Source organism: Theobroma cacao, chromosome 2 (genome assembly GCF_000208745.1).
Source record: "Theobroma cacao cultivar B97-61/B2 chromosome 2, Criollo_cocoa_genome_V2, whole genome shotgun sequence".
NCBI classification, from domain to species: domain Eukaryota; kingdom Viridiplantae; phylum Streptophyta; class Magnoliopsida; order Malvales; family Malvaceae; genus Theobroma; species Theobroma cacao.
This window is the reverse complement of record NC_030851.1, coordinates 33,927,764-33,953,136: the sequence shown is the minus strand read 5'-3', so window position 1 is coordinate 33,953,136 and position 25,373 is coordinate 33,927,764. Positions and strand designations below refer to the sequence as shown.

Sequence of the window (25,373 nt, the reverse complement as noted above, 5' to 3'; positions counted from 1 at the left end):
GGTGATTTTCTAATCACAAAGAGGCCAAAACCCTTCATAAAATAGGTAGTTCTCAACATCACCGCCTCCCCTCTTTCATCACTGAAAAAATGAAACGACACACTTATGTTTGAATTACCAGATATTACGAGTATTTGCAACTAAATGACAACTGCTTGGCGAAGCCCTTGCTTTCAGATTATTTGGTACATGGGGCTATCTCTTTAAAGGAATGTTAGGAGCGCCAAAATCTAGAGTTGGTCCGAATTTCTTGTGTACAAAAACAAGAGAACGGGCAGGTGCACGTGTTGTATGAATTCACTAATATCACTTTTTTCTGAGAGAAAGATCCAGGACAAGAACACTTGGACGAGACTTGTCACGAATTGGAACATGCGCCCTTGTCAGTCCGTTTCGACACTCTGGGGGCCTAACCCAGTCTTCTTCAGAACCCAAAATGGCCAAACCCAGCGATGCTAAACACTCTTCCCGAGACAAACTAGCTCAGAAAATCCAAAGAAACGGGTGCCTTGGCGTATACGATTAGCACAATCTCACACATCTTTTAAACAAAATTGCATGGAAGTTACACTTACAGACAGGCATGACAAGAAAGGTCTCCGAATCAATTTATCTATTCTTGCGGTTTGGTCCCTCACTTGCGTATATTATTAAATGAAAATCATAATTTCAATTACAATTACAATTACAAACTTCTCCTGTAATCATAATCCGTGTAGAAAATGAAAAAACAAATAGTCCTAACTTGTTCGTTTCATTATGTGAGTGCTGTAGACTTGTTTAAGATTCACAAGTTGACTACGTCGTATCATCACAAATGTGGAAAATATTGGGGAAGTTTCCATGTCTCTGTGCATCCAATAATTCAGGTTGTCTAGATAAATCCCAGCCGTCCGATAGTCATATGTCCTTGTAACTTTATAATATTCTTTTTCTCTTAAGGTAACAACTTGAACTTATCTTTTTCTCAATTAATTATAAAATTTTTAAATTAGAATATTTAACTCAATAATTGATACATGAAGTTAAAAATGTTAAATCAAAATTCTCTTCCTCAAATAAAAAAGAAAAACATTTTTCAAGAGAACTCAATCAATATTATGAAATAACAATTAGTATAATTTTTTTTTTCATGTGAGATATTAGACAATGATTCATGTGGTGAAATGGCAAAGCTTTGGCTATAATAAGAAATCAGCGTTAGACAAGTCATAAAAGGTTGGCATACAACATCAATGTCCTTAAAATTAATGACTTTCACAATAGGAATCAGTCTTGCCCTATTTGTTATAGGATGACAAAAATGGTAGATGTTCCCACAGAAGTAACCATCACTAAAACTAACATCTCGGGATTGTCCCCAATGCGAGCATCTCTAATACTCTAATTTGGTGACTCTGCAATGACAAGGAGAGCCTGGTTTCGAATTTACAGGGCAAGTAGTCAAATGGCGAAATTGCCGTGTGAAAAGAGACATCCTGGATTTCGCATGAAGAAGCACATGAATCATGTTTTACGGTTGTTGCTTTCCTTTTCAGAGAGTGGATTGTCTTCTTTTAACTCTCTATTTTTTTTTTGTTACAATGTGATGTACATTTAAACAATTAATATCATTACTTGTAATGCTGCTTTACTAGTTGGGGACACCACTAGAGATGGGTGCTTTGTCCGCAATTATGTGACATAAGGAGGGGGCAACACTCGTCAAATATATTAACTATTCGAAAGATTCCAGAGCTTAAACCTTTTGATCTTCAACCTCTGGCACACATGCTAATCAAGTCTGCCGCAAGCTTCCTTTCTATTTGATGCGACTTCATTTGCAAGACTTGATCGAAGAACTCCGATGGAAACAGGGGCTAATAATGCATTCTATGTTAGAAATTGATATCGGTAAGCTTAGTTTCAATAAATTCTCATCCTATTTAAATTTATAATTAAGTTGACAAGTTATCAGTTAAATCTTTATGCTCAAAATCAAAAGTTTTATCGTCCAAGTGAAGCACCTCTTGTTGTTTTTTTTTTTTCTTTACTAGAAGAAGTTGCCTTCATAGTGTTTTGGTGAGCTTTAGTGATCATTCCAATCAAAACCTACCTTTAATCACGGTGCACCCCAGGGTATTTATTTTTGTCCTTATGTCAGAAATCCATTGTCTTTCTCTTCATTGATTAACCGCCAATTAAAGATTTCTTTATAGAAAAAGAAAATGTTAAAGGATTAGTAATTTATTCAGCTTCTTTTACAATTGTTGCAGCAGAACTTATATTGAAATGCAGAAACAAGCTTCACCGGAAGAGGACACTGCTGCAGTCTATTTCATACCTGGTTATATTTATCAAGTTGGTTAAAAATCTTGCGAATAATGGCTGATGAAGCTGACCCCATCGACCCCTTCCATCATTGTTTTAGTATTCCCAGATCGGAGCAATAAGCAAATAAACTTTAGAACACCACACCAACAACCTTCAGACACGTACTTGAGCATGTTCTCCCTAAGGGAATAATGTTAACAGAAGAGAAGCCTCAAGTGTTTAAAGAATCAATAAATAACTTCCCAACAGTATATTGATTGAAGCACTAATGATCTCAGTTGAGCATAACATATATATAAATCCACACTCATAGTGAGGTATTGGCTTAATTTATACATTATTTTCTGCTAAATTAAAGATCAGTAGCAAATAAGTTTAATCATCTTATTTTACTTGGTTTTTGTTATCAGCCATGGCATTGAAATTCATTGGATGCCAACAGTAAAAATAAATTTACAAGTGTACAAAAAACAATTATTACTAGCAGTAGTATTATTTTAGTAGCTTTTATTTCTGTGATGACTGAATTCAGCAAGCTAAAGAGGGAAAGGACGGTCCCTTTACTGCATACTAAAAATTGGGCAAGAATTACAAAGTCATAATAAGGCTTTCTTAGCTTACATGCAGAATTTTATAGCATGCATTCGAGTGTAAATCAAGTCGTTTTCTCTGCCTTAGAAGGAAGTTGCAGCATCGTGAAAAGCATTTTTTTTCCTATAAATTAACAAATGACAGCTAATGAAGAAAGGTATGTTTCTTTTAACACATGGCACCTTGATGGAGAGGTCCACTCAAGCTGCTTTACCAGGCTTAAGTTTCAAAAACCCATTTTCTTCTAGTTTACTTCTGATTGCAGAAGTTAGAGGAATAGGCCACTGTTGGCACTAGGATTGTGCACGGTGGATTCATGTTGCGGTTCCATTCCTTGCACTGATACTTTGAGGACAGATGGGAACGAATCAACAAAGAAAATCAAAGGATATCCATTTTAATTACTTTGTTCATTCTTTTTTCTTTTGGACCCTTCCTTAAAGCTCATTCACCTAACCTTTCTCTATGACCTCTCTTTTCTCTAAAGAATCTTAACTCAAGAACTTTACAGTTGCGCCTAATAATCATTTTTGTGAGTTTAGGTTTCACTCCAGTCCTTTTGGATATAATAGAGTTTGACCCCAATCACCACCTGTTGATAGAAAAGGATGCAAGAGCTGTGAAAGGGACTCCGAATTACAATCAGATGAATCCAAAATCACACTTGGATGATCTATTTCTGCGAGTCATGTTTCTATCGATTTCATCTAATAGTGAAAGCTAGACTTTTAGCAGAAGATATTCTTTGTAACAATTTCAGCAATCAGAAATGGATTCAAAATTCTTTAATTTGGCCAAAATATTAGATCAATCTAAACTCTGAGGTGCTTTAAGGAGGGATCTCTGCAATTACTTGTATGACTTGAGTTTCAATGCACATTAATTATATTTTTGTTGAACAACTAAAATCTTCAGTGTCAGTTTCCAGTTTTAATAGAATTTATTAGTTAGGTAAGAAGCACTCTCACTAAATATTATTTGTTTTTATTATCAAAATTTACTACTAGACAATGATCTTAATGCTAAAAGTTTGGAAAAAAAGTTGCGTTCATTTGCTAGTATTCATTGATTACCAAACATTTCAAAAAAAAAAAAATTGTGTTTATACATTGAATAAATTAGGTACTGCTCCAAACTTAAATTTATTATTTTCATTCATTATTTTTATGAGTCCTATTTATTGATTATGTAGAAACAAAAAGGATTGTACATAATTAATTACAATGCTCTTGACTCACCGATCATAAATAATTTTTACTTTTGTTATGAATATATATGAATATTCTTTGTATTTCATCATATCCAATGAACCTTCTTATATCCAATGTACATATTTATATAAGTACATCCCTATCTTCTAGATCTATTCATTATATGTACATCCTTATCTACTAAATTCATCTTCTATTCCTCCTCTATCTATGTAAGCCTTTAAATAAAGGCATTATAATTGATGGTATACACACTTAGAGAAGAAATAAAATAGAAGATCTTCTCACTTTTTTACTACTTCTCTTTAATATTTTTCTTTCAAAGTTATATTTCATAAAACGTTATCAACATGAAGCTCTAATTTATTGAGTTTTGGTATTATTTTGTTTTATCATCTTCAAACTTCAAAAGGATTTCAATGATTGATTTTTTATTTCTAGTTTTAGCGAATCAGATAAGTGTTGGTATTATTTTAGCTCCAAGCTTCAAGAGATTCTAATGGTTGTTGGTCTTTGATTTCTAGTTGTAGCAAATTAGATAAGTGATTTGATATCTCTTCGATGTTTTTCATCCTTAAAAGTTAACTTAAATGTGAATTTGCTATCATGTAATATTGTGACACATCGTACCCTCATAGAGAAGTCAATATGACCTTATCAATGAGACAAAGGGTTAATGGATGCTGATTTAAGTGCCATAGAGTGGAGACGGATGAAAAGGATATTTTAAAATAAAATATCTTGCACACAAGAAAATATAATAAAATAATAATATTTTTATTGAAGACGAATTAGTGAGTTAAAAGGTAACTCGGAGGTGAACCGGGGCAAAGTAAGATGTTTTGGAGCCCTAGAAGGCTAGTGGAGAATTTTCAAATAAAATAATATTTTATAAATAAAATAATATTAAAATATTAATATTTTATCTGTTGTCGAAATTAGTTGTGAAAGATGATTATATGACTAATCTAAGTGAGGGAGAAGAAATAAGAAAGAATTTCGAAGAAAAACGACGATAGTTGTGCCCACGTGTCTTTGTTAAATAGAACTATAACGGGTAAGTAAATATTTAAATATTATGGTGATACCGCGTTGACATGCAAACTTTATATTTTATTTGCACACATATAAAGGAAGAAAAATAGAAAAAAATTGAAATTAAAAGATTGTTGGGAGGACTACATTAAAAAAAAGAGAAACTTGGAGGGTAAAACGGTAATTTTTTATGAGCTTGGTGAAAGCTTCCAAACTCTTTTCTTCCTTATCCATGGCTGATCTTTATCTTCTCCATAAGGCATTTTCTTCTTATTCTTTTTCCTCTGAACGTGATTTTCTTTCTTCACCATAAAAATTAAGTTTTTCTTCTCCTTTCTTTTCTTTTCTTACTTCTCCATTCTCGTACCCTTTTATTAACCCAACCCACAACTCTCAACCTCATTTTTCATCCTAACTAAACCCTAGGAGAGAGAAAGGAAGAAAGAAGAAAGGAAGGAAAGAAAGGAAAAAGGAAAAGAAAAGCTCGGAGGAGGCTCGGTCTTGGAGGAGAAAAAAGAAAATTGAGAGGTTTTCCTCCTCACCCACACACCATTGTTGAAGTTTGAAAAGATTTTGGTGGTTTACCTTGTGGATTTCAAGGTAAGGAAGGTAGAAATTGATGTTTTGTTTGAAAGCATGTAGTTTGAACCAATTATGATGTGTGATTTTGTTTATGGTAGTAAGGATCAATAAAGATCTAAGGAGCCTGAGGCATGCATGTGGGAGAATCTTAGAATGCGTGGTGATTTTGACCTAGATTAAGTGGTGGGTCAGCGCTCTAACCTCTAAATCACAACTAGAAAGAAAAAATGAGATATGTATTGATTGTTTGTGCTTATGGTGTATGTGGACTTAGATAATGCTTGATGGAAATAAATTTATAGTTGTTGCCATATGCTAGGTTATTGGTGTGGAAATGATGGTTGAACTTGATAAATATCCTTAGAAAAGATTAATATATGTGCTAGAGTCATAAATAAGTTATCGATATTTATAATCTAAAGAATTACTCAAGCAAAGGATAAAGTCAACTTTAGTAAAAATGTGTTAAGATATAAGTTAGTTGAATAAAGATTCACGATTGAATGAAAAAGAGAAGTAGAAATGATATACACTAAAGATATTGAATTTGGATTGTTGCTAGGAAGTGCAAAAATAAAGATAGTGTATTGTGGTGGCGTACCGAAGGAAATAACGAGCGACCGACAAGTAGAAATAGCTAGATATGCCTTTGAACTAATAGCGATGTAGTATTCCGCTATCGTAAGGTGAGTGAACTTGCATTTAAAAGGTTTTGAACAAATACATATCTGTCGAATGAAATACTAGAATATCCTTGGTTGACTCTTTTCAAATTTATGCACGGGAACAAGTTTTCACAAGTGATACTTCTACGTTTTTAAACGTATAATGTGATTAATTACGTATTTGAAATATTATATTGAATTGCCAATTGATTTGTGGCATGTGATGTATTATTGTGTAAAGATTCTTGTTACATGTTGTTATGTCTGCCATGCATTGAAATGTAATGTTGAATGATAATTATAACTGTGCATGTGCGGTGTAAGAGTGCACATGATGGTGCCGGTAGTGTGCTGTGTGAGAGAGTACACGCTGATGATATATGCCATGCACGGTGTGAGAGAGCACATGATGATGATATATGCCATGTGCAGTGTGGGAGTGCACATAAGGATATTAGCTATGTGCGATGTGGGAGTGCATATGAGCTGAGTTGAGGTTGGCAGGTGTATGTGCGGAGCCGTGGTGACTAGTGTGGGGATGACCTTGGTGTATGTTTGAATTATCTATATATTTATATATACATAATGTATATATGAATTTTTACACGCATGTGCACCTTTCCTGTAGAGTAGAGATTTTTGGAAAATATAATGTGATTTCAAAATGAGTTGAAAGACAGCATGGCATCGAGTTTTGTTTATGATATACAAATTGCATGGTTTCAAAACAAATGAATCGTGTTTTCAAAAAAAAAAAATCTTTCGTATCGTTTGCTTGTTCCCTTCTTATGTTCACTCACTGGATTTATACTCACCCTTTTCAACTTCATGTTTTAATTTTCAGGATTGAAGGTAGTTGGATCCTAGGTCAAGGTGCTCCCTCCTATTTATCTTTCGGTAGGTTCACTACGACTCCTAATGATAGCACCCATGCCCAGAGTCACTTCGCTGGTAATCAAAGGTCTGTTGCATGTTTATATGTGATAGTTTAATATATATTGTGAGATTTGTTATGAACTTCGTATGTACTTGATTTTCACGATTTAAATTCGAAGAGATTGTTATTAGAAATCACGAGTCTTAGATCCTAAAGAAAAAGAAGTGATAGATGGACTACTGACAAGTTTACATATAGAGGCTTGCTTGGGCCAGATGGACTATGCCTATTGGGCCCATGCATCGGTCATAGCTCGGGTTTTGGGCTATGACAAATATATATTGTTGCTTAATTGAAAAGTGAATTTACTGTTATATAGCTATTAATAAAAAATCGTGAATCTGTCCATTCTTGAAATGAATGCGACAAACAAGCTGCTAATAAAAAATCATGAATTTGTCTATTTCTTGAAGTGAATGCGAAATTATTTTATATCAAACAAGCTACTAATAAAAAATCATGAATCTTTCCATTTCTTGAAGTGAATGTGAAATCATTTAACAATTATAGTCATGGATATGGAAGTGATTGCCATAATAATTTACATTATCACTATTTTAATTCTAATAATACATTTTACCTACTAAAAGTGGATGAATAATTTTACCTACTAAAAGGGATGAAAATTTCTAACCCATCAGAAATGGATGAATAGTTTTAACCCACAAAGGAGTAAATGAATAGTTAAGAGACATAATAAAAGACAAAAGTGGACATAATAAAAGAAATGTAGAAAATGTATTGTCATCGATGTACTTGTTGTACATCTTGAATTTTATCGTACATCTTGAATTTTATCAAGCATCATTGAAAGTTAAAACATCTTGTGATGATTTTAACCATAGCCAAGTTGATATAATAAATCAAGACATTGTTGACATTCTTATGCACACTGAAAGAGGAACTAATCATTTGATTGGTAATGAAAATATCTAAAAATGAAATAGTAGTTGATATATTATAGTATAACTAGATTATTAAGATGCTTTTATATATTTTTATTATATTTAAATGATATGTTCTTATTATATATTTTAATTCTATATTTTATGTTCTTTTACGTTAACTTGTAAGTTTCTCATTATATTTTATTAAAGAAAAATATAGATATTTATATTATTAGATTTAAGATCAATAATGCAAATATATGTCTAATAGACAATACTACAACACACATTATATTTAAAGACAAAAATATTTTTCCACTTGATAATAAAAGAAGCCAAGTCAATACAATATTTGATAGTACAAGATTAATTGAAGGCTCTAGAATGGCCAATATTTTATTACCCAAAGGAACAAGAGTTATAATCAGAGAAACATTATTTTCTACTAAGTCTCAAAGAAAATTGTTAAGTTTTATAGATATTCGAAAGAAATACTGAATATTTCCACATTACTTTTATCTTCTCAAGTAAAAAGTGTGTATTTGAAAAATTACTCGCTCTTTCCTCTGAATTGTGCTATACAAATATTAAAATGATTGAAACTCATGCTATCATAAACTAGAAGTTTACTAATGATTTTAATGTTTGACATGACTGGTTAGACTATCCAGAATCAATAATGATGCGAAAAATTATTGAAAAATTTATATGGTTATCTATTGAAAAGTCGAAAGATTTTTCAATCTGGTAAATTTTCATGTGTTGCTTGCTCTAAAGGTAAATTAATTATAAGGCTATCACTAGTTAAAGTTGAGACTGAATCTCCTACATTTTTGCATATAATGTAATGCTCAATATTATGAAAGAAAATGAGGATATTGAATTTATATATTTTGAAGAATGTAGAAATAAAAATGATTGACCAATGTGAAAAGACAAAATTAAGGTGGAATTGAATTCATTTGCAAAACATAAGGTTTTTGGACCTATAGTCCATACACCAAATGGTGTAAAATTAGTGGGATACGAGTGGATTTTTGTGTGAATATGAAATAAAAAAATTGAGATTATAAGATACAAAGTACGACTTGTAGCACAAGGTTTTACCCAAGGGCCTGGTATTAAATATGAACAGGTATATTCTCTTGGGGTGGATGTAATTGCACTATTAACTAGTCTAGTAATAAATTAGAAGATTAAAATGCATCTAATGAATGTAGCTACAACCTATATGTATGACTCATTTAATATCGATAACCATATGAAAATCCCTGAAGGATTTAAATTTCTTGAAGCACATACACAATTCTCGAGAAATTTATTCAATAAATTAAATAAATATGTGTATGGATTAAAGCAATCCGGATGCATGTGGTATAATTGTCTTAATGAATATTTGTTGAAAAAAGGCTATAAAAATAATCTTATACGCTCATGTGTTTTTATAAAAAAATTTAGATAAGAATTTATCAAAATTACTATTTATGTTGGTGACTTGAACATTATTGAAACTCCTGAAAAGTTATCCAAAGCTATGAGTTACTTAAAGAAAGAATTGAGATAAAAGACTTTGAAAAGACAAAATTTTGTTTAGGTCATCAAATTAAGCAATTAACAAATGAAATTTTTATCTATTAATCAAATTATATAACAAAAGTGCTAAAACGATTCTATATGGACAAAGTACATCCATTGAGCTTACTAATAGTTGTAATATAACTAGATGTGAAAAAAAAAATCTTTTTTCGACCTCGCAAGAATGTTGAAAAACTTTTTGACCCTGAAGTATCATATCTCAGTGCAATTGGAGCATTAATGTATCTTGCTAGCAATACACATCCTGATTTATATTTTACCGTAAATTTATTAACAAGATATAGTTCAACTCCAACTCGAAGACATTGAAATGAAATTAAATATATAATTCAATATCTCCGATGAACTATATATATGGGTTTATATTACTCAAATATATCCAAATCAGCTTTAATTGATTATGCAGATGCAAGATATTTATTTGATCCATAAAAAACTCGATCTCAAATAGATTACTTATTCACATATGGAGGTAAGATTGTTTCATGACGTTTTGTAAAATAAACTATAATTGTTACTTCTTCTAATCATGTAGAAGTTTTAGCAATTCATGACGTAAGTCGTGACTGTGTCTGATTAAGATTTATCATTCAACATAATAACCATGTGTCTTATTTATATTATAAGTAGTGTTCGCATTTCGTAATTTAAGGGCACCACATAAAAAGATTTATGTTCTCAAAACCTTTACATTACTTTTCTAAACTACTTTTTCTTTATATAAAATTTATATTGTTTTTAACTTTCTAGTCAAAGTGGACACCTGCCATATATAGAAACTAGAAAACCTGGTTGGCAGTACTGAAGTGGTAAAACTAATCCATTTCTTGTGTTTTCAAAGACAAAGCAAATATTAATGCAGAAAAAGCCTTGCAGCCAGCATCTAAAGATATATGGGAAACCCTAAACTGTTGGTGATAGTTTTCTCCCTCCCTATAAACCCATGGTTAAGGTAAGATTCGTGCATGTTTCAATTCTCTGTTAATATTATGAAAAATATTTTCTCATACTAAAGAGGAAGAAAATCTTTTGGACTAGATAAATAAACTTGTTTGGAACCATAGAATTGTGACTGTGATTACAACATTTGAGTTGAGCCTTCGACCTGGTTGAAAATGTAAAGAAAGCTCAGCATTAAGGAGGAGTTCTTGCTGGACAGGGGTTTAAAACTTAAAGCAAGGGAAAAATTAATTCAAGTTTTATCTGCTTTCTGCATAAAGTCATTCTGTTCCTATCACTCGCTCTTCCATACTTCATCTCCGTCTCCCTGTCTTTCTTCTCTCTCTCTCTTGGAAGGTAAGAGCTGAGGCTATCTATTCTCCAACATATGCTTTTGAATGATAAATTACATGTTAATACTACTAGCTTTTGGTTAGCAATTCAGCAAGTTGTGATTGTTTATAACTTTTAGTTATATACATACTTAAATAGCTCAGCTTAGCCTATATCATATTCTTTCATGGGGAAATTAATTGAATCAAGGCGTATATTGAAATCAAAATGAACCTATTAGCAACCCCTGGATTTAGACAGGGGAATTCTCGATGTATTAGTATAAACTACAGCATGGAAATGAAATATGCCTTATATCTCTAATCAGATCACCAAACTTACATGCATGTTATCTGATAGTTGGTTCTACTGATTGCAAATCCAACATGAATATCTTGCAAGGGTGCAAATGAAGAATCCTCGCCAGTCTGCCTCTGGTATATGCGGAGTGTGGACCCTTCTCACCCTTATGTTTTGTAGATTTCACAAAGGCCAATGAACCACCAATGAAACTAGCTCCTTGGTTCACACGCCTAGCTTTCCCTGATTCGAACTTGGTTTCTTCGCGAAAAAAAAAAAGGAAGCTGACCATTACTCATTTTTTCTGCCGCAAAATCTAGTGGTTTAAAGGAAACCGTGATTTTCCCTGCTGATGCTTATAAAGCTAGCAAGTCCCATCTAAAGAACAAAAACGCCGACTTGATATATGTATATGCTACTGACTTATACCCCAACCAAATTGATACTGACATATTTGGCTTGGACTTTCTTCAACATGCAAATGTTAAATTCAAAGCATCTAAAAGTAAACAGTTGAATGATCTTGAAATCACTAGACTCATGGGGATTTTACTTGTGTTGTGATGTGAAAATTGCTGGTGAATTCGGAATGATGTAACTTGTCTAAATTCCAAAGCTTTGTGGGAACTCCATGGTAACAGCAAAAAGAGAAAAAAGGGGTCTCCTATTTTTATTCACCCACCTCTCTTCTCTTATCATCTTTGAGAGAAAATATTTTACCCCCTCAGATTTCGTTGAACCAGAGGTTGTGGTAAGTCAGTTACCATAGTTTAGAGGAAGCTGACGTGTAAAACTTGTCTCAGGAAGTCTACTAGTATAAATTTCTTGGGTGTAGTGTATAGCCCGAAGGACACCTCCTCGCTTAAAAAACGTATTAGCTATAGAGAAGAAGAGAAACTCTCACCTCTTCCCTGGAAAAATAACACGCCAATAAAGCTAACAAAGCTAACACAAAAACACAAAAAAAAAAAAAATCTCTGCCTTTTCTTTTACCTTCTCTGAAATCCCAGTCACAATCTATTTTTCAAGTCCCTTTAGATAAAACAGACTAGAGACTCTGATTAGATATACCCACTTCCCTGTTCTTCAATTTGATCTAAATTTTGCAGTTTTCTTATTTTTGGGCTGAAAAAAAGTTGTAATTCCCTTCAATTATTGACAGATGCAGATGGGTTTTGAGGAATCATGGGTCTTTCTGATATGTAAATTTTCATCTCTATATTATTCTGGCTTGATCTGTAATGATCATATTATAGAATTACCATAAGAAAAAACGTAGTATTAAATATGTGATTCTGCTCTGTTTTTTTATTCTTTGGATTCTCTGCTTCTGACGGTTACGTGATCGAGTGTACTTTTTTCAATTTTGATTATCTGATGGTTTTGATGATCTGGGTTTCTCAAAAAGATGGATTCTTTTTTTTATATCCCCTGTTTTCTGAACGGTGGATGTTGATTTTGCTTGCCTGGTTGATATTTGATCAGGTCAATGATCAATCTGACCTTTTTGTTTAGTGAGTTTACGTGAACAGGAGTGTCTCCTTCTTATGTGGGGAATTCTTTGCTTTTCTGGGTTTTCTTTTGAGTGTGGAATATGCTTTTCATGGAGGACTTAGTATTCTTCTCGTCAAAGTTTTCTTCTTTCGGTGTTTTGCTCCTTAAATTTCGTGATTTAGACTTTATTTGCTTTTGATCATTTCTACAAGCTCTTCTGCCACTGATTTTGCGGTTTTCGTGTCTCTGTGCTTGGCCATTTTGGCTCTCCGGTCACAATTTGGATCATCCAACCTGGTCTATATTTTGTTGGCTTTGGCCAATCATTGAATGATCGGGCTTTTCGCTTTGATCATCTGAGCCTCTCCTATTTCGCTTTGATCATCTGAGCCTCTCCTATTGGATAACGTTGGTCACGTGGTTTAAAAGATACACCTTTGGTTTGTGATTTGTGAAATGATCACATAGTTTGTGGTGTAAAATGTTTTTCTTTTCTCTTGTTGTGATATAAGGAGTTTTTATGAGAATCTTTTTTCGTTTTCTATCTGTAGGTTTGAGATTTGAAGTTTGCTGATCAATCCATTATTTAAGGTAGATATTTTGGCACTTCTAGATTGAAGTCAACAAAGCTTTTAGTATTAGGAGGTAGTTTGGATAATTGGAGGGTTTTTTAGTGATTATTGTACCCCATGTTTCCTAATTGTCAGAAATTTAGATCTCGTTTGCCAAGTTTGGGCACTGCAAAACTTGGGCAGTGCCCATGGATGCCACAACAAGCGGAACCCCAACTATACAATACCATAACATACCTGATCAACCAATTACTGCTATTGTTGCTGCTCCTGTACCCACATTTCAGCGACAAGTACGTCATTGCTTTGGGGACTCCACTCCTGGAGAATTCCCTTTGGCTGCTAATCCTTCCATTGTTCTTCATGTCCTTACCGCCTGTAATTTGGATCCTCAAGATCTTGCAAAACTAGAGGCAAGTGAATTTTTTCTTGACTTTCTGAAAATGAATCTCCTTTTAAATGTTAGAATTGATAATGCTGGCTGATTTGATTTTGTAAACATGTGTTCCAGGCAACATGCTCCTTCTTTAGGCAGCCAGCAAACTTTGCCCCAGATTATGAATTATCCATATCGGAGCTTGCTGCTCTTGACATGTGCCAAAAAAGAGCTATATTTAAGCCAATGACTGACGAAGAACGTCAAAATTTGAAGCAAAGATGTGGGGAATCGTGGAAATTGGTCCTGAGGTTTCTGCTGGCTGGGGAAGCATGTTGCAGGAGGGAGAAATCACAGGCAATTGCAGGGCCTGGTCACAGCATTGCTGTGACATCAACAGGAGTAGTTTACTCATTTGGCTCTAATAGCTCAGGACAGTTAGGACATGGCACTACTGAAGAAGAATGGCGGCCTCGGCAAATAAGGTTGCCAATATTTTTATCACTATGTATGCCTGACACTGTAAAATTGTAAATGCGAAGAGTTAATCAAGCTCCATTATGTTGTAGATCTCTGCAAGGCATTCGAATCATCCAAGCATCTGCTGGGGCTGGCAGGACAATGCTGATTAGTGATGCTGGGAGAGTTTATGCCTTTGGCAAGGATTCCTTTGGTGAAGCAGAATATGGGGTTCAAGGAACTAAGCTAGTTACAACTCCGCAGCCTGTTGAGTCTTTGAAAGACATATTTGTGGTGCAAGCTGCAATTGGAAACTTTTTCACTGCTGTATTATCCAGAGAGGGCAGAGTTTACACATTCTCCTGGGGCAAAGATAGCAAGCTTGGTCACCAAACTGAGCTAAATGATGTGGAGCCCCAGCCCCTACTGGGGGCACTAGAGAACATACCAGTAGTGCAAATTGCAGCTGGATACTGCTACCTCCTTTGCCTAGCTTGTCAACCAAGTGGCATGTTAGTTCATCTGAATTCCTTTTAAGAAAACCCTTAAATCATTTTTAAACTGGCATGCAAACTGTTCTTGATTATCATACGACAATCTTAAAAACGTCTTCACATTAGAGGGCATGTGATTAAATTACCTAAGATTGTAGAAAATTTCTTGATCTACCAGCTTACTTATGTTTCCTGCCCCATTTTAGAAAAAACCTCATCTGAATTAGCTCTCAGAAAAGTTATCATGACTTACCATTATAAATCTTTGAAATAATGAATGATGGTCCTGAATAATCGTAATAGTATAGGATTTTTTTTCAGAATCTCAAAGTCCATCTATCCTGTTGCTTCATATATAGCCACATGTCAAATATTGAATAGTTGAATGAGTTATTGGAATTATTACTTAGTGGTGTGCCGTTCTTATGGAATCATTAGGTCAGTGTACTCTGTTGGTTGTGGCTTGGGTGGGAAGCTTGGGCATGGCTCAAGAACTGATGAAAAGCACCCTCGATTAATTGAACAATTTCAGCTTTTGAACCTTCAGCCAGTGGTGGTTGCTGCTGGTGCTTGGCATGCAGCTGTTGTTGGTCGAGATGGACGGGTTTGCACATGGGGTTGGGGACGTTATGGGTGTTTAGGTCATGGAAATGAAGAGTGTGAATCAGTTCCTAAGGTGGTGGAAGCATTAAGCAAGGTCAAAGCAGTTCATGTTGCTACAGGGGACTACACAACTTTTGTGGTATCTGATGATGGTGATGTATACTCTTTTGGTTGTGGGGAATCCGCTAGCCTAGGACATAATAGTGTTGCTGAAGGACAGGTTTGACTTTCCCTTCCCTTATATAACCTTCTGTTGTGATTAACTTTGCCCTTTTTTGGTTTTATGGAAGGTTCTGCCTAATTTCCTTTCCTGAATTTTCAAATAAAAGATATGCAGGATGCTTGAGCTCAGATTAAGTCTCAAACCTGATCATTATTTTATACTATTTCACTATTTTCTAATATAAAATGCACATTGGAAGATTTTTGAAATACTTTTTGAAAGGAAAAGGATATCAACCATTAAGATTAGTTTCAAAGATGCAACACATTTCTCTGGTTTTCCTTATAATGTGCTGCATATGCCTCTGTTTGAGGGCATATATGATTTACCTTGTAGAGAAGCTTGTTTTTTTGAGATGGCATTGATTGTTAACTGTTTTGTTTCCAATTGCTTACATAAACACACCATTATGATATGCAATTTTCTCTCTTTTACCTTGTTTTTGAGAGGTCACCTTCAAGAAAGCTATAGATTTCAAATGTAGTAATACAGTGAAACCACAGCATCTGATGTGTATTCATCAATTATGCCAAGTTGCCCTTGAAGAACTGCAATTATCTGTAATGCATATGTTAGTTTTAATTGGACACCGATGTTGTATATGTTGTCCTTGAACATGGGAAAGAAAGGGGTATCAATTCATTGAGTAACTATCAACATTTTGGTTTATTGCTTATCTGGCAGGGAAATAGGCATGCTAACGTGTTGAGCCCAGAACTGGTGACGTCATTGAAGCAAGTGAATGAACGGGTGGTACAGATCAGCCTTACAAACTCAATATACTGGAATGCCCATACATTTGCACTCACTGAATCAGGGAAGCTTTACGCATTTGGCGCAGGAGACAAAGGTCAGCTAGGCATAGAGCTAGTTAACAATCAGACAGAAAGGGGAAACCCTGAGCGGGTTGATATCGATCTCAATTAAGAATTCAGTGGTTTCCCCCCGCATCTCTTACACCATGTCATCCATTAGCTTATCAAACCACACATTGCATTTGGTGTTTAGATTTCCATGTTTATTTTGTAAATAGAAACAAACCAAAGAATTGTGAAGATTTAAGTTAGGTAGCAAGGGCCCAAGCAAATGGTTCAAGATCAGTTTCCTAAGAAAATGGTTAGCACATAGGGCTTAAGTTGTTAATAGTTGAAACTTCTGTTAAGGCTCATTGATTACTTGTGTTAAAATTGCATTCTTAATTTCACTGATGCTCAACTGGTTCAGTGGATGGCCCAAGGGACATTGAAGCAGTCTCAGGCCCGCGGTGAGGGGACACCAACTGCCACAGGGCTAATGAAATGTTATACCACCTCCCTTTTATTCCCGTTGGGTCTGGTCTGTGGCAAAATCATGGAAAGGGTTTTTCGTTTATATGGTAAGTTGAGAATAATCACTAGGCATGTGGTTTTCACTACCAAAACAAAAAGGTTAGTATTGACCCAATGTCTTTTTGTTGTTGTTGTTGTTACTATTATTGTTAAGAAGTACTAAGCAACAAGAACAAATAATAACAAACAAATTCATAAATAAACTAATATTTACAAAATATAATTTTGTAAACACTAAACCCTAAACACTTTATATAATTATACTCTATTTTGTTAAAAAAATATAATTTTAAGGTTTTTTTTTCTGCAAATATATCAGTGTCTTTTTTTCCTATTCCCATTCTCAAGGATGCCACACAAAAATTCAGCCGACTGGTGCGTGGGGAACCCTAATTTTTGGGCTTCGTATATTTGTGAAAAACTAATTTATGGGGATTTTGTCTTGTAGTTTATGGAATTAAATTTGACCTTAAATCAAATTTGAAGCTATGATTTTGGTTTGATAGGCTCACTCTCACCTTTAGGAAATAAAAGATGAGCATTCCCCTGTTCTCCATATAATATCCTTTGCCTGGCCATCGATCAGTCATTAATAACAATCCTCGCCAACTGGCCCTCATTCGCACCCATTCCTACTCCTGGTGGCCACCCTCCCTCGTAGCAACAATCAACCATGAAATTGTTCCAAGCCTACTTTTTGTCACAACTTCATTTTAGGATTTGATTTAGTATTGTTTTTCAAACTTCAACACTTCGTTCTAGCAACTATTATATTATGAATTGATTTGGCTGTAGAAATATGAAAACCCAAAATATTCTTTTGTTGTGAATTTTCTCTTCGAGCCAAACCAAACTGACTGCGCCCAAGCTCAGCCTTGCATGTTTGTGATGAAATAATTATAACCCATTACTATTATCTTGTTTGATGCGTTAGTGTGACATAAAGCCGAACGGGAACATTGACGTAGACACTTAGCTCTGATCTCTGAACTGAGCGTGGTGATATTGCCCACAGCCAGGGCTTGCATTTTTCTTTTCCAGGTTTCATCTGTGCTACACACAACCACCCTTCGGGAATTTTTTTATATAAAAATATTTTAAATGCATAAAGTAGATGTGAGAGAGTGGACATTACTCTCTAAATTGTCAGAGTGGATTATTAAATTAAATAAAATTCAAGATACTTTTGATCATATTATTAAAAATGAAAAACATACAACAGCCCGGATTAATTTTGGGCCGATAGCAATTTAGGCCATTCCCCATGGACCAACGCCTGGCCTAGCCTCCAGCAGGGGAGGTCTTGATCGCCAGTAGGCACTTGCGGCCTGTGGGTAAGGCTCTCTCTAATAACTGGGATGTTCATGTCATTGTTGCTTTCACGCCGGCGAAGCCCATTTTCCTCAATGTTTCAGAGTTATAAACCCTCGTTTGTGATTTCATTTTAGGCAAATCAAAATGTTTCTGAATTTGCATTTGCAAATGGTAATCACTGTTCCATTGCCTTGTGTTTTCCCCCTTCCCAATCCTTGGCCGTCCCCATCCACTTCCATTATCATCATCAAGATTCAAGACTAATGTCTCTGTCCATTATAAATATTATATTATCTAACCACTTTATTCATGTGGGATTTCCTCCTATAGTGTATTTAAGCAAGGTTGTAATCCTGCAGATTGAACAGAGTCCATATAATCATGATGCAAGTTAGAGAGTCTATATAATACAATGAACCTTTTTCATTCCAATATTAATTTGAAGTTTGAGGCAAAAATTAAAGCACTAAAATATAGGGACGTTTGCTAGTACTATTATTAGTTTCACAAACTACCACATGAGCCAATCATTAGGACTGGTTTGACTTCCCCCTCTCTAGATTATTTGATTATTTTTACTCATTTGCACTATTTTATTTATTCATATTTGATATTTTTGGTCAAATAAATACAACTTTGACTTTTATATTTTGAATATCAAATATAATTAAAAAAAGTTATAAAATTTAGCAAGTTTTGTGTTTAAAACTTTTTTAAACTTGTGTTTTTTTTTTTTCAATTTTTAATGTATATTATATTCTAAAAATATGAAGGTCAAAATTGAAATTAATTTGACAAAAGAATATGGAGGGAGTATTATTGTTTCTCTACAAGATGGCCGGCTTAATGTATACGTTTGGAACTTGCGATCTCAAACCAAATTAACCACCAATCTCTTGATTGTATATTGATTTTGTATGTAGTAACATTATCTAGAATATATATAATGTAACTGGGTTAATTAGAATAAAAATCTTAAATCCAAGTCTACACACAATTGGGCCTCTTGCACTTTATTCGTTGTGTGATATGCATTAATGATTATGCCTTTAAAAGTGATGATGGTGCACTTTCCAATCCTCACTTTTGCCAATTTTTCATCATCATTAAACATATCAGAGTTAGATTCTGCATATCATTAAAGTAAAAGGCAGAATTTTACGACACTGTTATAAAGGGAAAAGAGATTTTTCATTTTCTTTCTCGGTAGGTGCTCATGATCCCTTGCCTTCAGCAACAAGAAACGACATATAACAAAAAAATTACTTTCCTTTTGTAAACTTCTTTACAACAAATATTTTTGTCTGAGACGAAATAGTACTATACTAAAAATGGGATTTGGATCCTCCTCACAGTTCAGCCTTAGCTAGTTAATAAGCAAACATGAAATTTTAGGATGTGTCCATTTCGTGACTTAATTATACACATACATGGCAGTTAATGGATTGGCAGGGCACATGGCTTGCGCAGGCCATGTGATGTTTTTTGACCTTTGGCTAAAAATCCCACCTTAGACATATCATCATGCGTATGAAGACTCTATAGACTTTTGTTTTTTTTTCTTATTTATTAACCCTAAATCAGAGAAAAAGAAACAAGCATGATTAAATAAACAAGGAATTTTTTGGACAAAAAAAGTCATTACTAACTAAAGAATATTGAGAGATTGTAGAGCCTTTGCTATAGAAAGTGAACAGGATCATGAGCAGCCATGCACTATCAAGAGACTTACCAAGAGATGAAAGTAAACAATTAACTGGTTAACGTTGTTGAGGCCCTGTTTGTCGTCTTTCCTAGTCCCAAAGTTGCTTCCTCTACTACGACTACTACTACTACTACTACTACTACACATGTTTCCTTCTCGTCAGTTTTGCATATGCAAATACAAGCTATAAAGGAACCTGAATGAGACGTTGTGGATGAAAATCATGCGTCTGAATTTTTTGTTTATAATCTAAGAGTTATTATTGGGAATGAATGGTACAAATTTCCGTTAAAGCAAGATTCACGAAGGCAATAATTGTAGCGTAAAGGGGCCTTATCCATCATGCAAACAAATAAGAATGCATAAAGGTGGGTCATTTGGATCAGGGTGCTTGCTATCATTTGTTTGCATGACTACATACACTAGCGAACTTGGGCAAAATTGTACCTTCTGCTAAAAGGAAAACTAAGGCTGGCTGTGGCCTGTGGCTTACAAAATGAAAACGGAAAACTAATGGCTGAGAATGACTTGCCACCTGGCTCCTGCATTAGCAAAACACCTGTAAAATGGATTAGAATTTTGGTAAATAGTTGTGAATTGGTTATGGAAAAGATTGGACTTGGCCTTTTGTAGTCTCCTTTTTTGAACCCACCATTGCCATCGGTCAGATCCCTTACAGATTGTGTAGCTGAAGTTGGATCAACTGCCAGAAGTCATCAACGGCTTTAGATACCCTGAGAATCGAAATCAAAAGGTCCACTCGGGGGAAACGGGAATTTTTTAAAGGGAACAAAGGTCACATGGGAGAACGTGCCTTTCCCTAGAGAAATGGTGACCATGCCACAAATTTGACGGACGGTACGGACTTCCCCATGTGCCCACTCAATCTCCTAACTCAGAAGCTCCAAACACAAACAGCTTACAGCCGCCCCTAACCCCGAAGAGAAAAATATAATAAGGGAAACAATTTGACGATGATAATAATAATAATAATAATAATAATAATAATAATAATAATAATAATAATAGTGAACAATTCGATAGAGCATAACTTTCAATGCAGCATTTGCTTTGCCTGTGCAACTTTGCAAGTTCCCACTCCATATTGCAGAAGATTCATATTTTTCATTTTTTTATTTTCACAAAAGAAGGTTTCTGTTTAAGTGTTAAGCCTGAAATTAGTCTTACACCTGAATGAATTTGTATAACTTACTTTCTAATTAATCTCATAACTAGGTTAAGTGATTTGTAATTAACAAATTCTTGCAATATTGAACATGGAATCAAAAAAAAAATTTGCATTCTATTATTTGACTTAATAATAAATGTATGTACGTATTTTCCAAGTTGAGTTTGAATTTTCATTAGAATTTTATTATAATTATAATAATCATTATCTTAAAACTAAATGACGAAGTCTACTTTCGAAGGGTTTACTCGGTTTCTTAGTACTTTTATTTTGGAGAACAGCTTTAATTAAAAGACAATGGCGGTGTACTTTTCGGCATTATTTTGTGGATCGAATTATCAAATATAATATAGAACTACGTTTTGTTCTGATTATACATGTGTTGTCCTGATGATACAGTTATCAGTTGACACAAGTGCAAGGATAAAGAAAAGGAAAGCCCCGGCATTTGGAATGCTGAATTGACAATATTGTTGGAAGCCTTTGTTATTACTTAAATTTTATTTCAAGATTGCAAAGAAAGAACATGCTGTAGCATGTGGTTGAGCAGCTATCAAACTCTTATCTGCATGGAAAGATCAGCAGATTGGAGATTAAATTCAGGCTCAGCCCATGATATCAATATTTCATATAAAGTGACAAACTAGTAAGGATTTCCATGGTGGGGAAGATAAAGAAAGAAGAAGAATGAAAGCTGCAGCATTGTTAAAAAGTCTACTGAATGAATTTATGGATGTCTGCCCTTTTAGGTACTAAAATTGAAGGAGAGGAGTTGGAGTTGGAGTTGTCTAACTATTGAGAGGCTTTTCAAGCCACAAATATATCCATATTATAGCGAACAAAGGCTAGGGTATATCTCATTCATGTGCCTGGCTCTGGCAGCTAGAGGTAGAAGAATTCAAAGTGAAACAAGGTGGTTTAATCTTTGGAAAATCACTACTACTGACAGACCGATATCCAGAACAAATACTTGTCGATCGGGTTATTCAAAAGGGTTTTACGTAGTTGAATAAATTTCAGGAAAAATGATTTCTTTTTTTTTTGAAAACTGCGACTTAAGTTAATTTCCCGTGACGGAGAAACAAAGCAGGGGAATTTGTCTTCACTTTGAATGCAATACCGACAAGGATGTGGATATTGAGAGAGTGTCGGTGTATAGTGAAAATGATTAGTCTCAGACGTTTATACGAAAATTATTTGTCAATTAATTTATCACAACATCCCTAAACGATATTTCTGGCTACTTGTTGGTGACTGTTTATTAATGGCACTATTAGCTTTATAATTAATTTCAAGGCTCCTAATTGAGTTTAACTCCGATAAATGTTATTTTCATGTTATATATGAAATGCTTTATCATTAACTTTTCCCAACTAATGTTACAACCTTCCCTTAAGATAAGGTTTATTCTCAAGTCTCCGACAAAACTCAGAAATCCATCCTTCATTTTCATTTTTTCTTAGTATAAATGAGAAAAAAAATAAGTCAATGTTAATTTATATATTATTAGATGGGAAATTAATTTGCTTTGATATTATTATAATTACGAAAAAAAGACTTGAGTCAATCAAATTTTATTATATTGATCATATACAAAATATATATTTTAATATATGAGTATTTGATTCAATGATAAATGTATATATTTTTGTTATAAAAAATTAATATATATATATATATATATGGATCAAGAAAGAAAATAAAGGAAAATTATATATAAAATATACATAAATATAATGACTTAGATGAGGCGGATGAAATCTCTTTTCTAATAAGTATTGAGTATACAGTACAAGAATTTTATTTTTGATACCTAAAAAATAATATACAAGATTTGGTTATATTAAAAGTAAAGAAGTCATCAATAATTGGCTTGTAATTAATTAATGTAATGAATATGATTAATAGATCCCAATTAGTAAAACAGAGTTTATTATACAATGATGTAAATTCTTCATTAAAAAGAAAAAGAAATTAGATGTGGAGTATGAACATATAACGGACTGCTGGGACCCATGAAGAGCAAGATTCAAGGGGAAGAGTGGGCGCCCATTTAATTATTTATTTATTCAATCAAAGCTCTTGATCCTCTTTATAAAAGCCCTCCTCCTTTCTCTCAGTTCCTCAGAATTTTCCTCACCCTTGTACATTCCCTTTACCTACCTCATAAAAATTTCGAAATAATGGCAATTCCATTATCCCTCTTTCTACTGTTCTTGCCTCTCCTGGCTCCCACCTTCATTTTCTCCTCACCAGTTCAAGACCCTGAGCAAGTAGTACAGCAAGTAAATGAGTACGTGTTTCATAAACTTTATGCCATTTTGATCATACATTAGCAAACTAAACAGTTACCATTGTTAAAGTGTCACATTTTTGTTTTAACTTCTGTGTACACTCTGTGTTTTTATATACAGGAGCGTCAGGAATGCTACTATAGCTAGGAGGAACCTTGGGTATCTCTCATGTGGAACCGGCAACCCTATTGATGACTGCTGGCGGTGCGACCCTCGCTGGGAAAAGAACCGTCAGAGGCTAGCCGATTGTGCCATTGGGTTCGGGAAGCATGCCATTGGTGGCAGGGATGGCAAAATCTATGTGGTCACGGACTCCAGTGACCGTGACCCCGTCAACCCAAAACCTGGCACTCTTAGGCATGCGGTTATCCAAGACGAACCTTTGTGGATCATTTTTGCTAGTGACATGGTGATCAAATTGAAGGAAGAATTGCTGATGAACTCGTTCAAGACCATCGACGGCCGAGGCGCCAATGTTCACATCGCCGGCGGGCCATGCATTACTATACAGTACGTGACCAACATCATAATCCACGGGATTAACATACATGATTGCAAGAGAGGAGGGAATGCTTATGTGAGGGACTCTCCCAGCCACTACGGTTGGAGGACTATATCCGACGGTGATGGGGTGTCTATTTTTGGAGGGAGCCACGTTTGGGTGGACCATTGTTCTCTGTCTAATTGCAATGATGGGCTGATAGATGCCATTCATGGATCCACGGCCATCACAATTTCTAACAGTTACTTGACCCATCATAATAAGGTCATGCTCTTGGGACACAGCGACTCCTATAAACAGGACAAGAACATGCAAGTCACCATTGCCTTCAACCATTTTGGAGAAGGGCTTGTGCAAAGAATGCCGAGGTAAAATAATTTGAAGTCAAACATTACCCTTAACCATTCAATTACCTAATTATTTTGTTTGCATTTAGGTGATTAAGCTATGCACGCTATCCACTACTTTAATAATTCAGATTTGGATGATATTGTTTCTTCAGGAACTCATTCTCAAATGTGATTTATATATATATATATTTTTTTTCAATTTAGAAACTTATACATAATGTACGATAGGTACAGGCATGAATTATTTTCTTTCAAAACAAAAATTACTGCTAGTAAAATCTATATGCAAAGCTCTTATAATTTCCTTTTCACTTTGCATACAGATGCAGACATGGATATTTTCACGTGGTGAACAATGATTACACCCATTGGGATATGTATGCAATCGGCGGCAGTGCTAACCCTACAATCAACAGCCAGGGCAATAGATTCCTTGCACCAAATAACGAATACAACAAAGAGGTCAGACCAAAAATCTCCGATCAGTGATCCCCTTTTTAGCGTATCCAAGATAGAAATTAGTAGAGAATAATCAGTAAGCTTTAAACTAACATCAATATTCAACAAAATTCAGGTTACTAAACACGAAGATGCGCCGCAAAGTCAATGGAAGCATTGGAATTGGAGGTCCGAAGGGGATTTGATGTTGAATGGAGCCTTCTTCACACCATCTGGCACTGGAGCCTCTTCGAGTTATGCGAAGGCCTCGAGCTTGGGTGCGAGACCCTCCTCACTGGTCGGCTCGCTCACAGCCGGGGCGGGTTCACTGGTTTGCAAGGAGGGCTCGCGTTGCTAGGCATGCGACACCCATGGTCTGCTAATAGCAATAAATTAAATACTAAAGAGAAAAATTGAAACATGAGAAGAAAATGGAAGAACAATAAGGCCAAACTGTAATTAAAAGCCTCAGTATCCATGTTTCTGTATATTGGTAATTTTTGTGTGTCTTGACTTGGATGTATACAACTGCAAAGCTTTGATCAGTCTCTTTCTGTAAAGGCTCATGATCAGCTGACAGCAACAAGAGCAGCAATAGTGTAATTTAATCGATGAAATGAGTCATCATTATTCTACATCAAAA

At 34.6% G+C, this 25,373-nt stretch overlaps 2 protein-coding genes and 1 long non-coding RNA gene across 3 annotated transcripts; all 3 read left to right on the top strand.

The window, feature by feature from the left end:
- On the top strand, positions 5,451-7,567 carry LOC108660822. The gene is made up of 4 exons (XR_001926514.1): positions 5,451-5,750; positions 5,831-5,915; positions 6,295-6,418; positions 7,242-7,567. It is a non-coding gene; the product is annotated as an uncharacterized LOC108660822 (long non-coding RNA).
- On the top strand, positions 12,241-16,833 carry LOC18609639 (ultraviolet-B receptor UVR8). Its single transcript, XM_007044857.2, has 7 exons — positions 12,241-12,591; positions 13,435-13,474; positions 13,591-13,868; positions 13,967-14,316; positions 14,401-14,802; positions 15,223-15,607; positions 16,295-16,833. Exons 3-7 carry the CDS (start codon positions 13,644-13,646, stop codon positions 16,535-16,537), a joined length of 1,605 nt encoding a protein of 534 aa, XP_007044919.2. The 5' UTR covers positions 12,241-12,591; positions 13,435-13,474; positions 13,591-13,643; the 3' UTR covers positions 16,538-16,833.
- LOC18609637 (probable pectate lyase 5) lies at positions 23,256-25,373 on the top strand. The gene is made up of 4 exons (XM_007044855.2): positions 23,256-23,439; positions 23,561-24,310; positions 24,616-24,754; positions 24,867-25,373. The coding sequence occupies exons 1-4, from the start codon at positions 23,330-23,332 to the stop codon at positions 25,086-25,088; spliced, it is 1,221 nt and encodes a 406-aa protein (XP_007044917.1). The 5' UTR covers positions 23,256-23,329; the 3' UTR covers positions 25,089-25,373.

Excerpts from the sequence above, each read along its gene's own strand:
- LOC18609637 (XM_007044855.2), top strand. The coding sequence starts at position 23,330 with ATGGCAATTCCATTATCCCTCTTTCTACTGTTCTTGCCTCTCCTGGCT. Across the intron at positions 23,440-23,560 it reads GTAGTACAGCAAGTAAATGA|GAGCGTCAGGAATGCTACTA; the intron begins GTACGTGTTTCA and ends TTTTATATACAG. Across the intron at positions 24,755-24,866 it reads ATAACGAATACAACAAAGAG|GTTACTAAACACGAAGATGC; the intron begins GTCAGACCAAAA and ends AACAAAATTCAG.
- LOC18609639 (XM_007044857.2), top strand. The coding sequence starts at position 13,644 with ATGGATGCCACAACAAGCGGAACCCCAACTATACAATACCATAACATA. Across the intron at positions 14,803-15,222 it reads GCTTGTCAACCAAGTGGCAT|GTCAGTGTACTCTGTTGGTT; the intron begins GTTAGTTCATCT and ends TGGAATCATTAG. Across the intron at positions 15,608-16,294 it reads ATAGTGTTGCTGAAGGACAG|GGAAATAGGCATGCTAACGT; the intron begins GTTTGACTTTCC and ends CTTATCTGGCAG.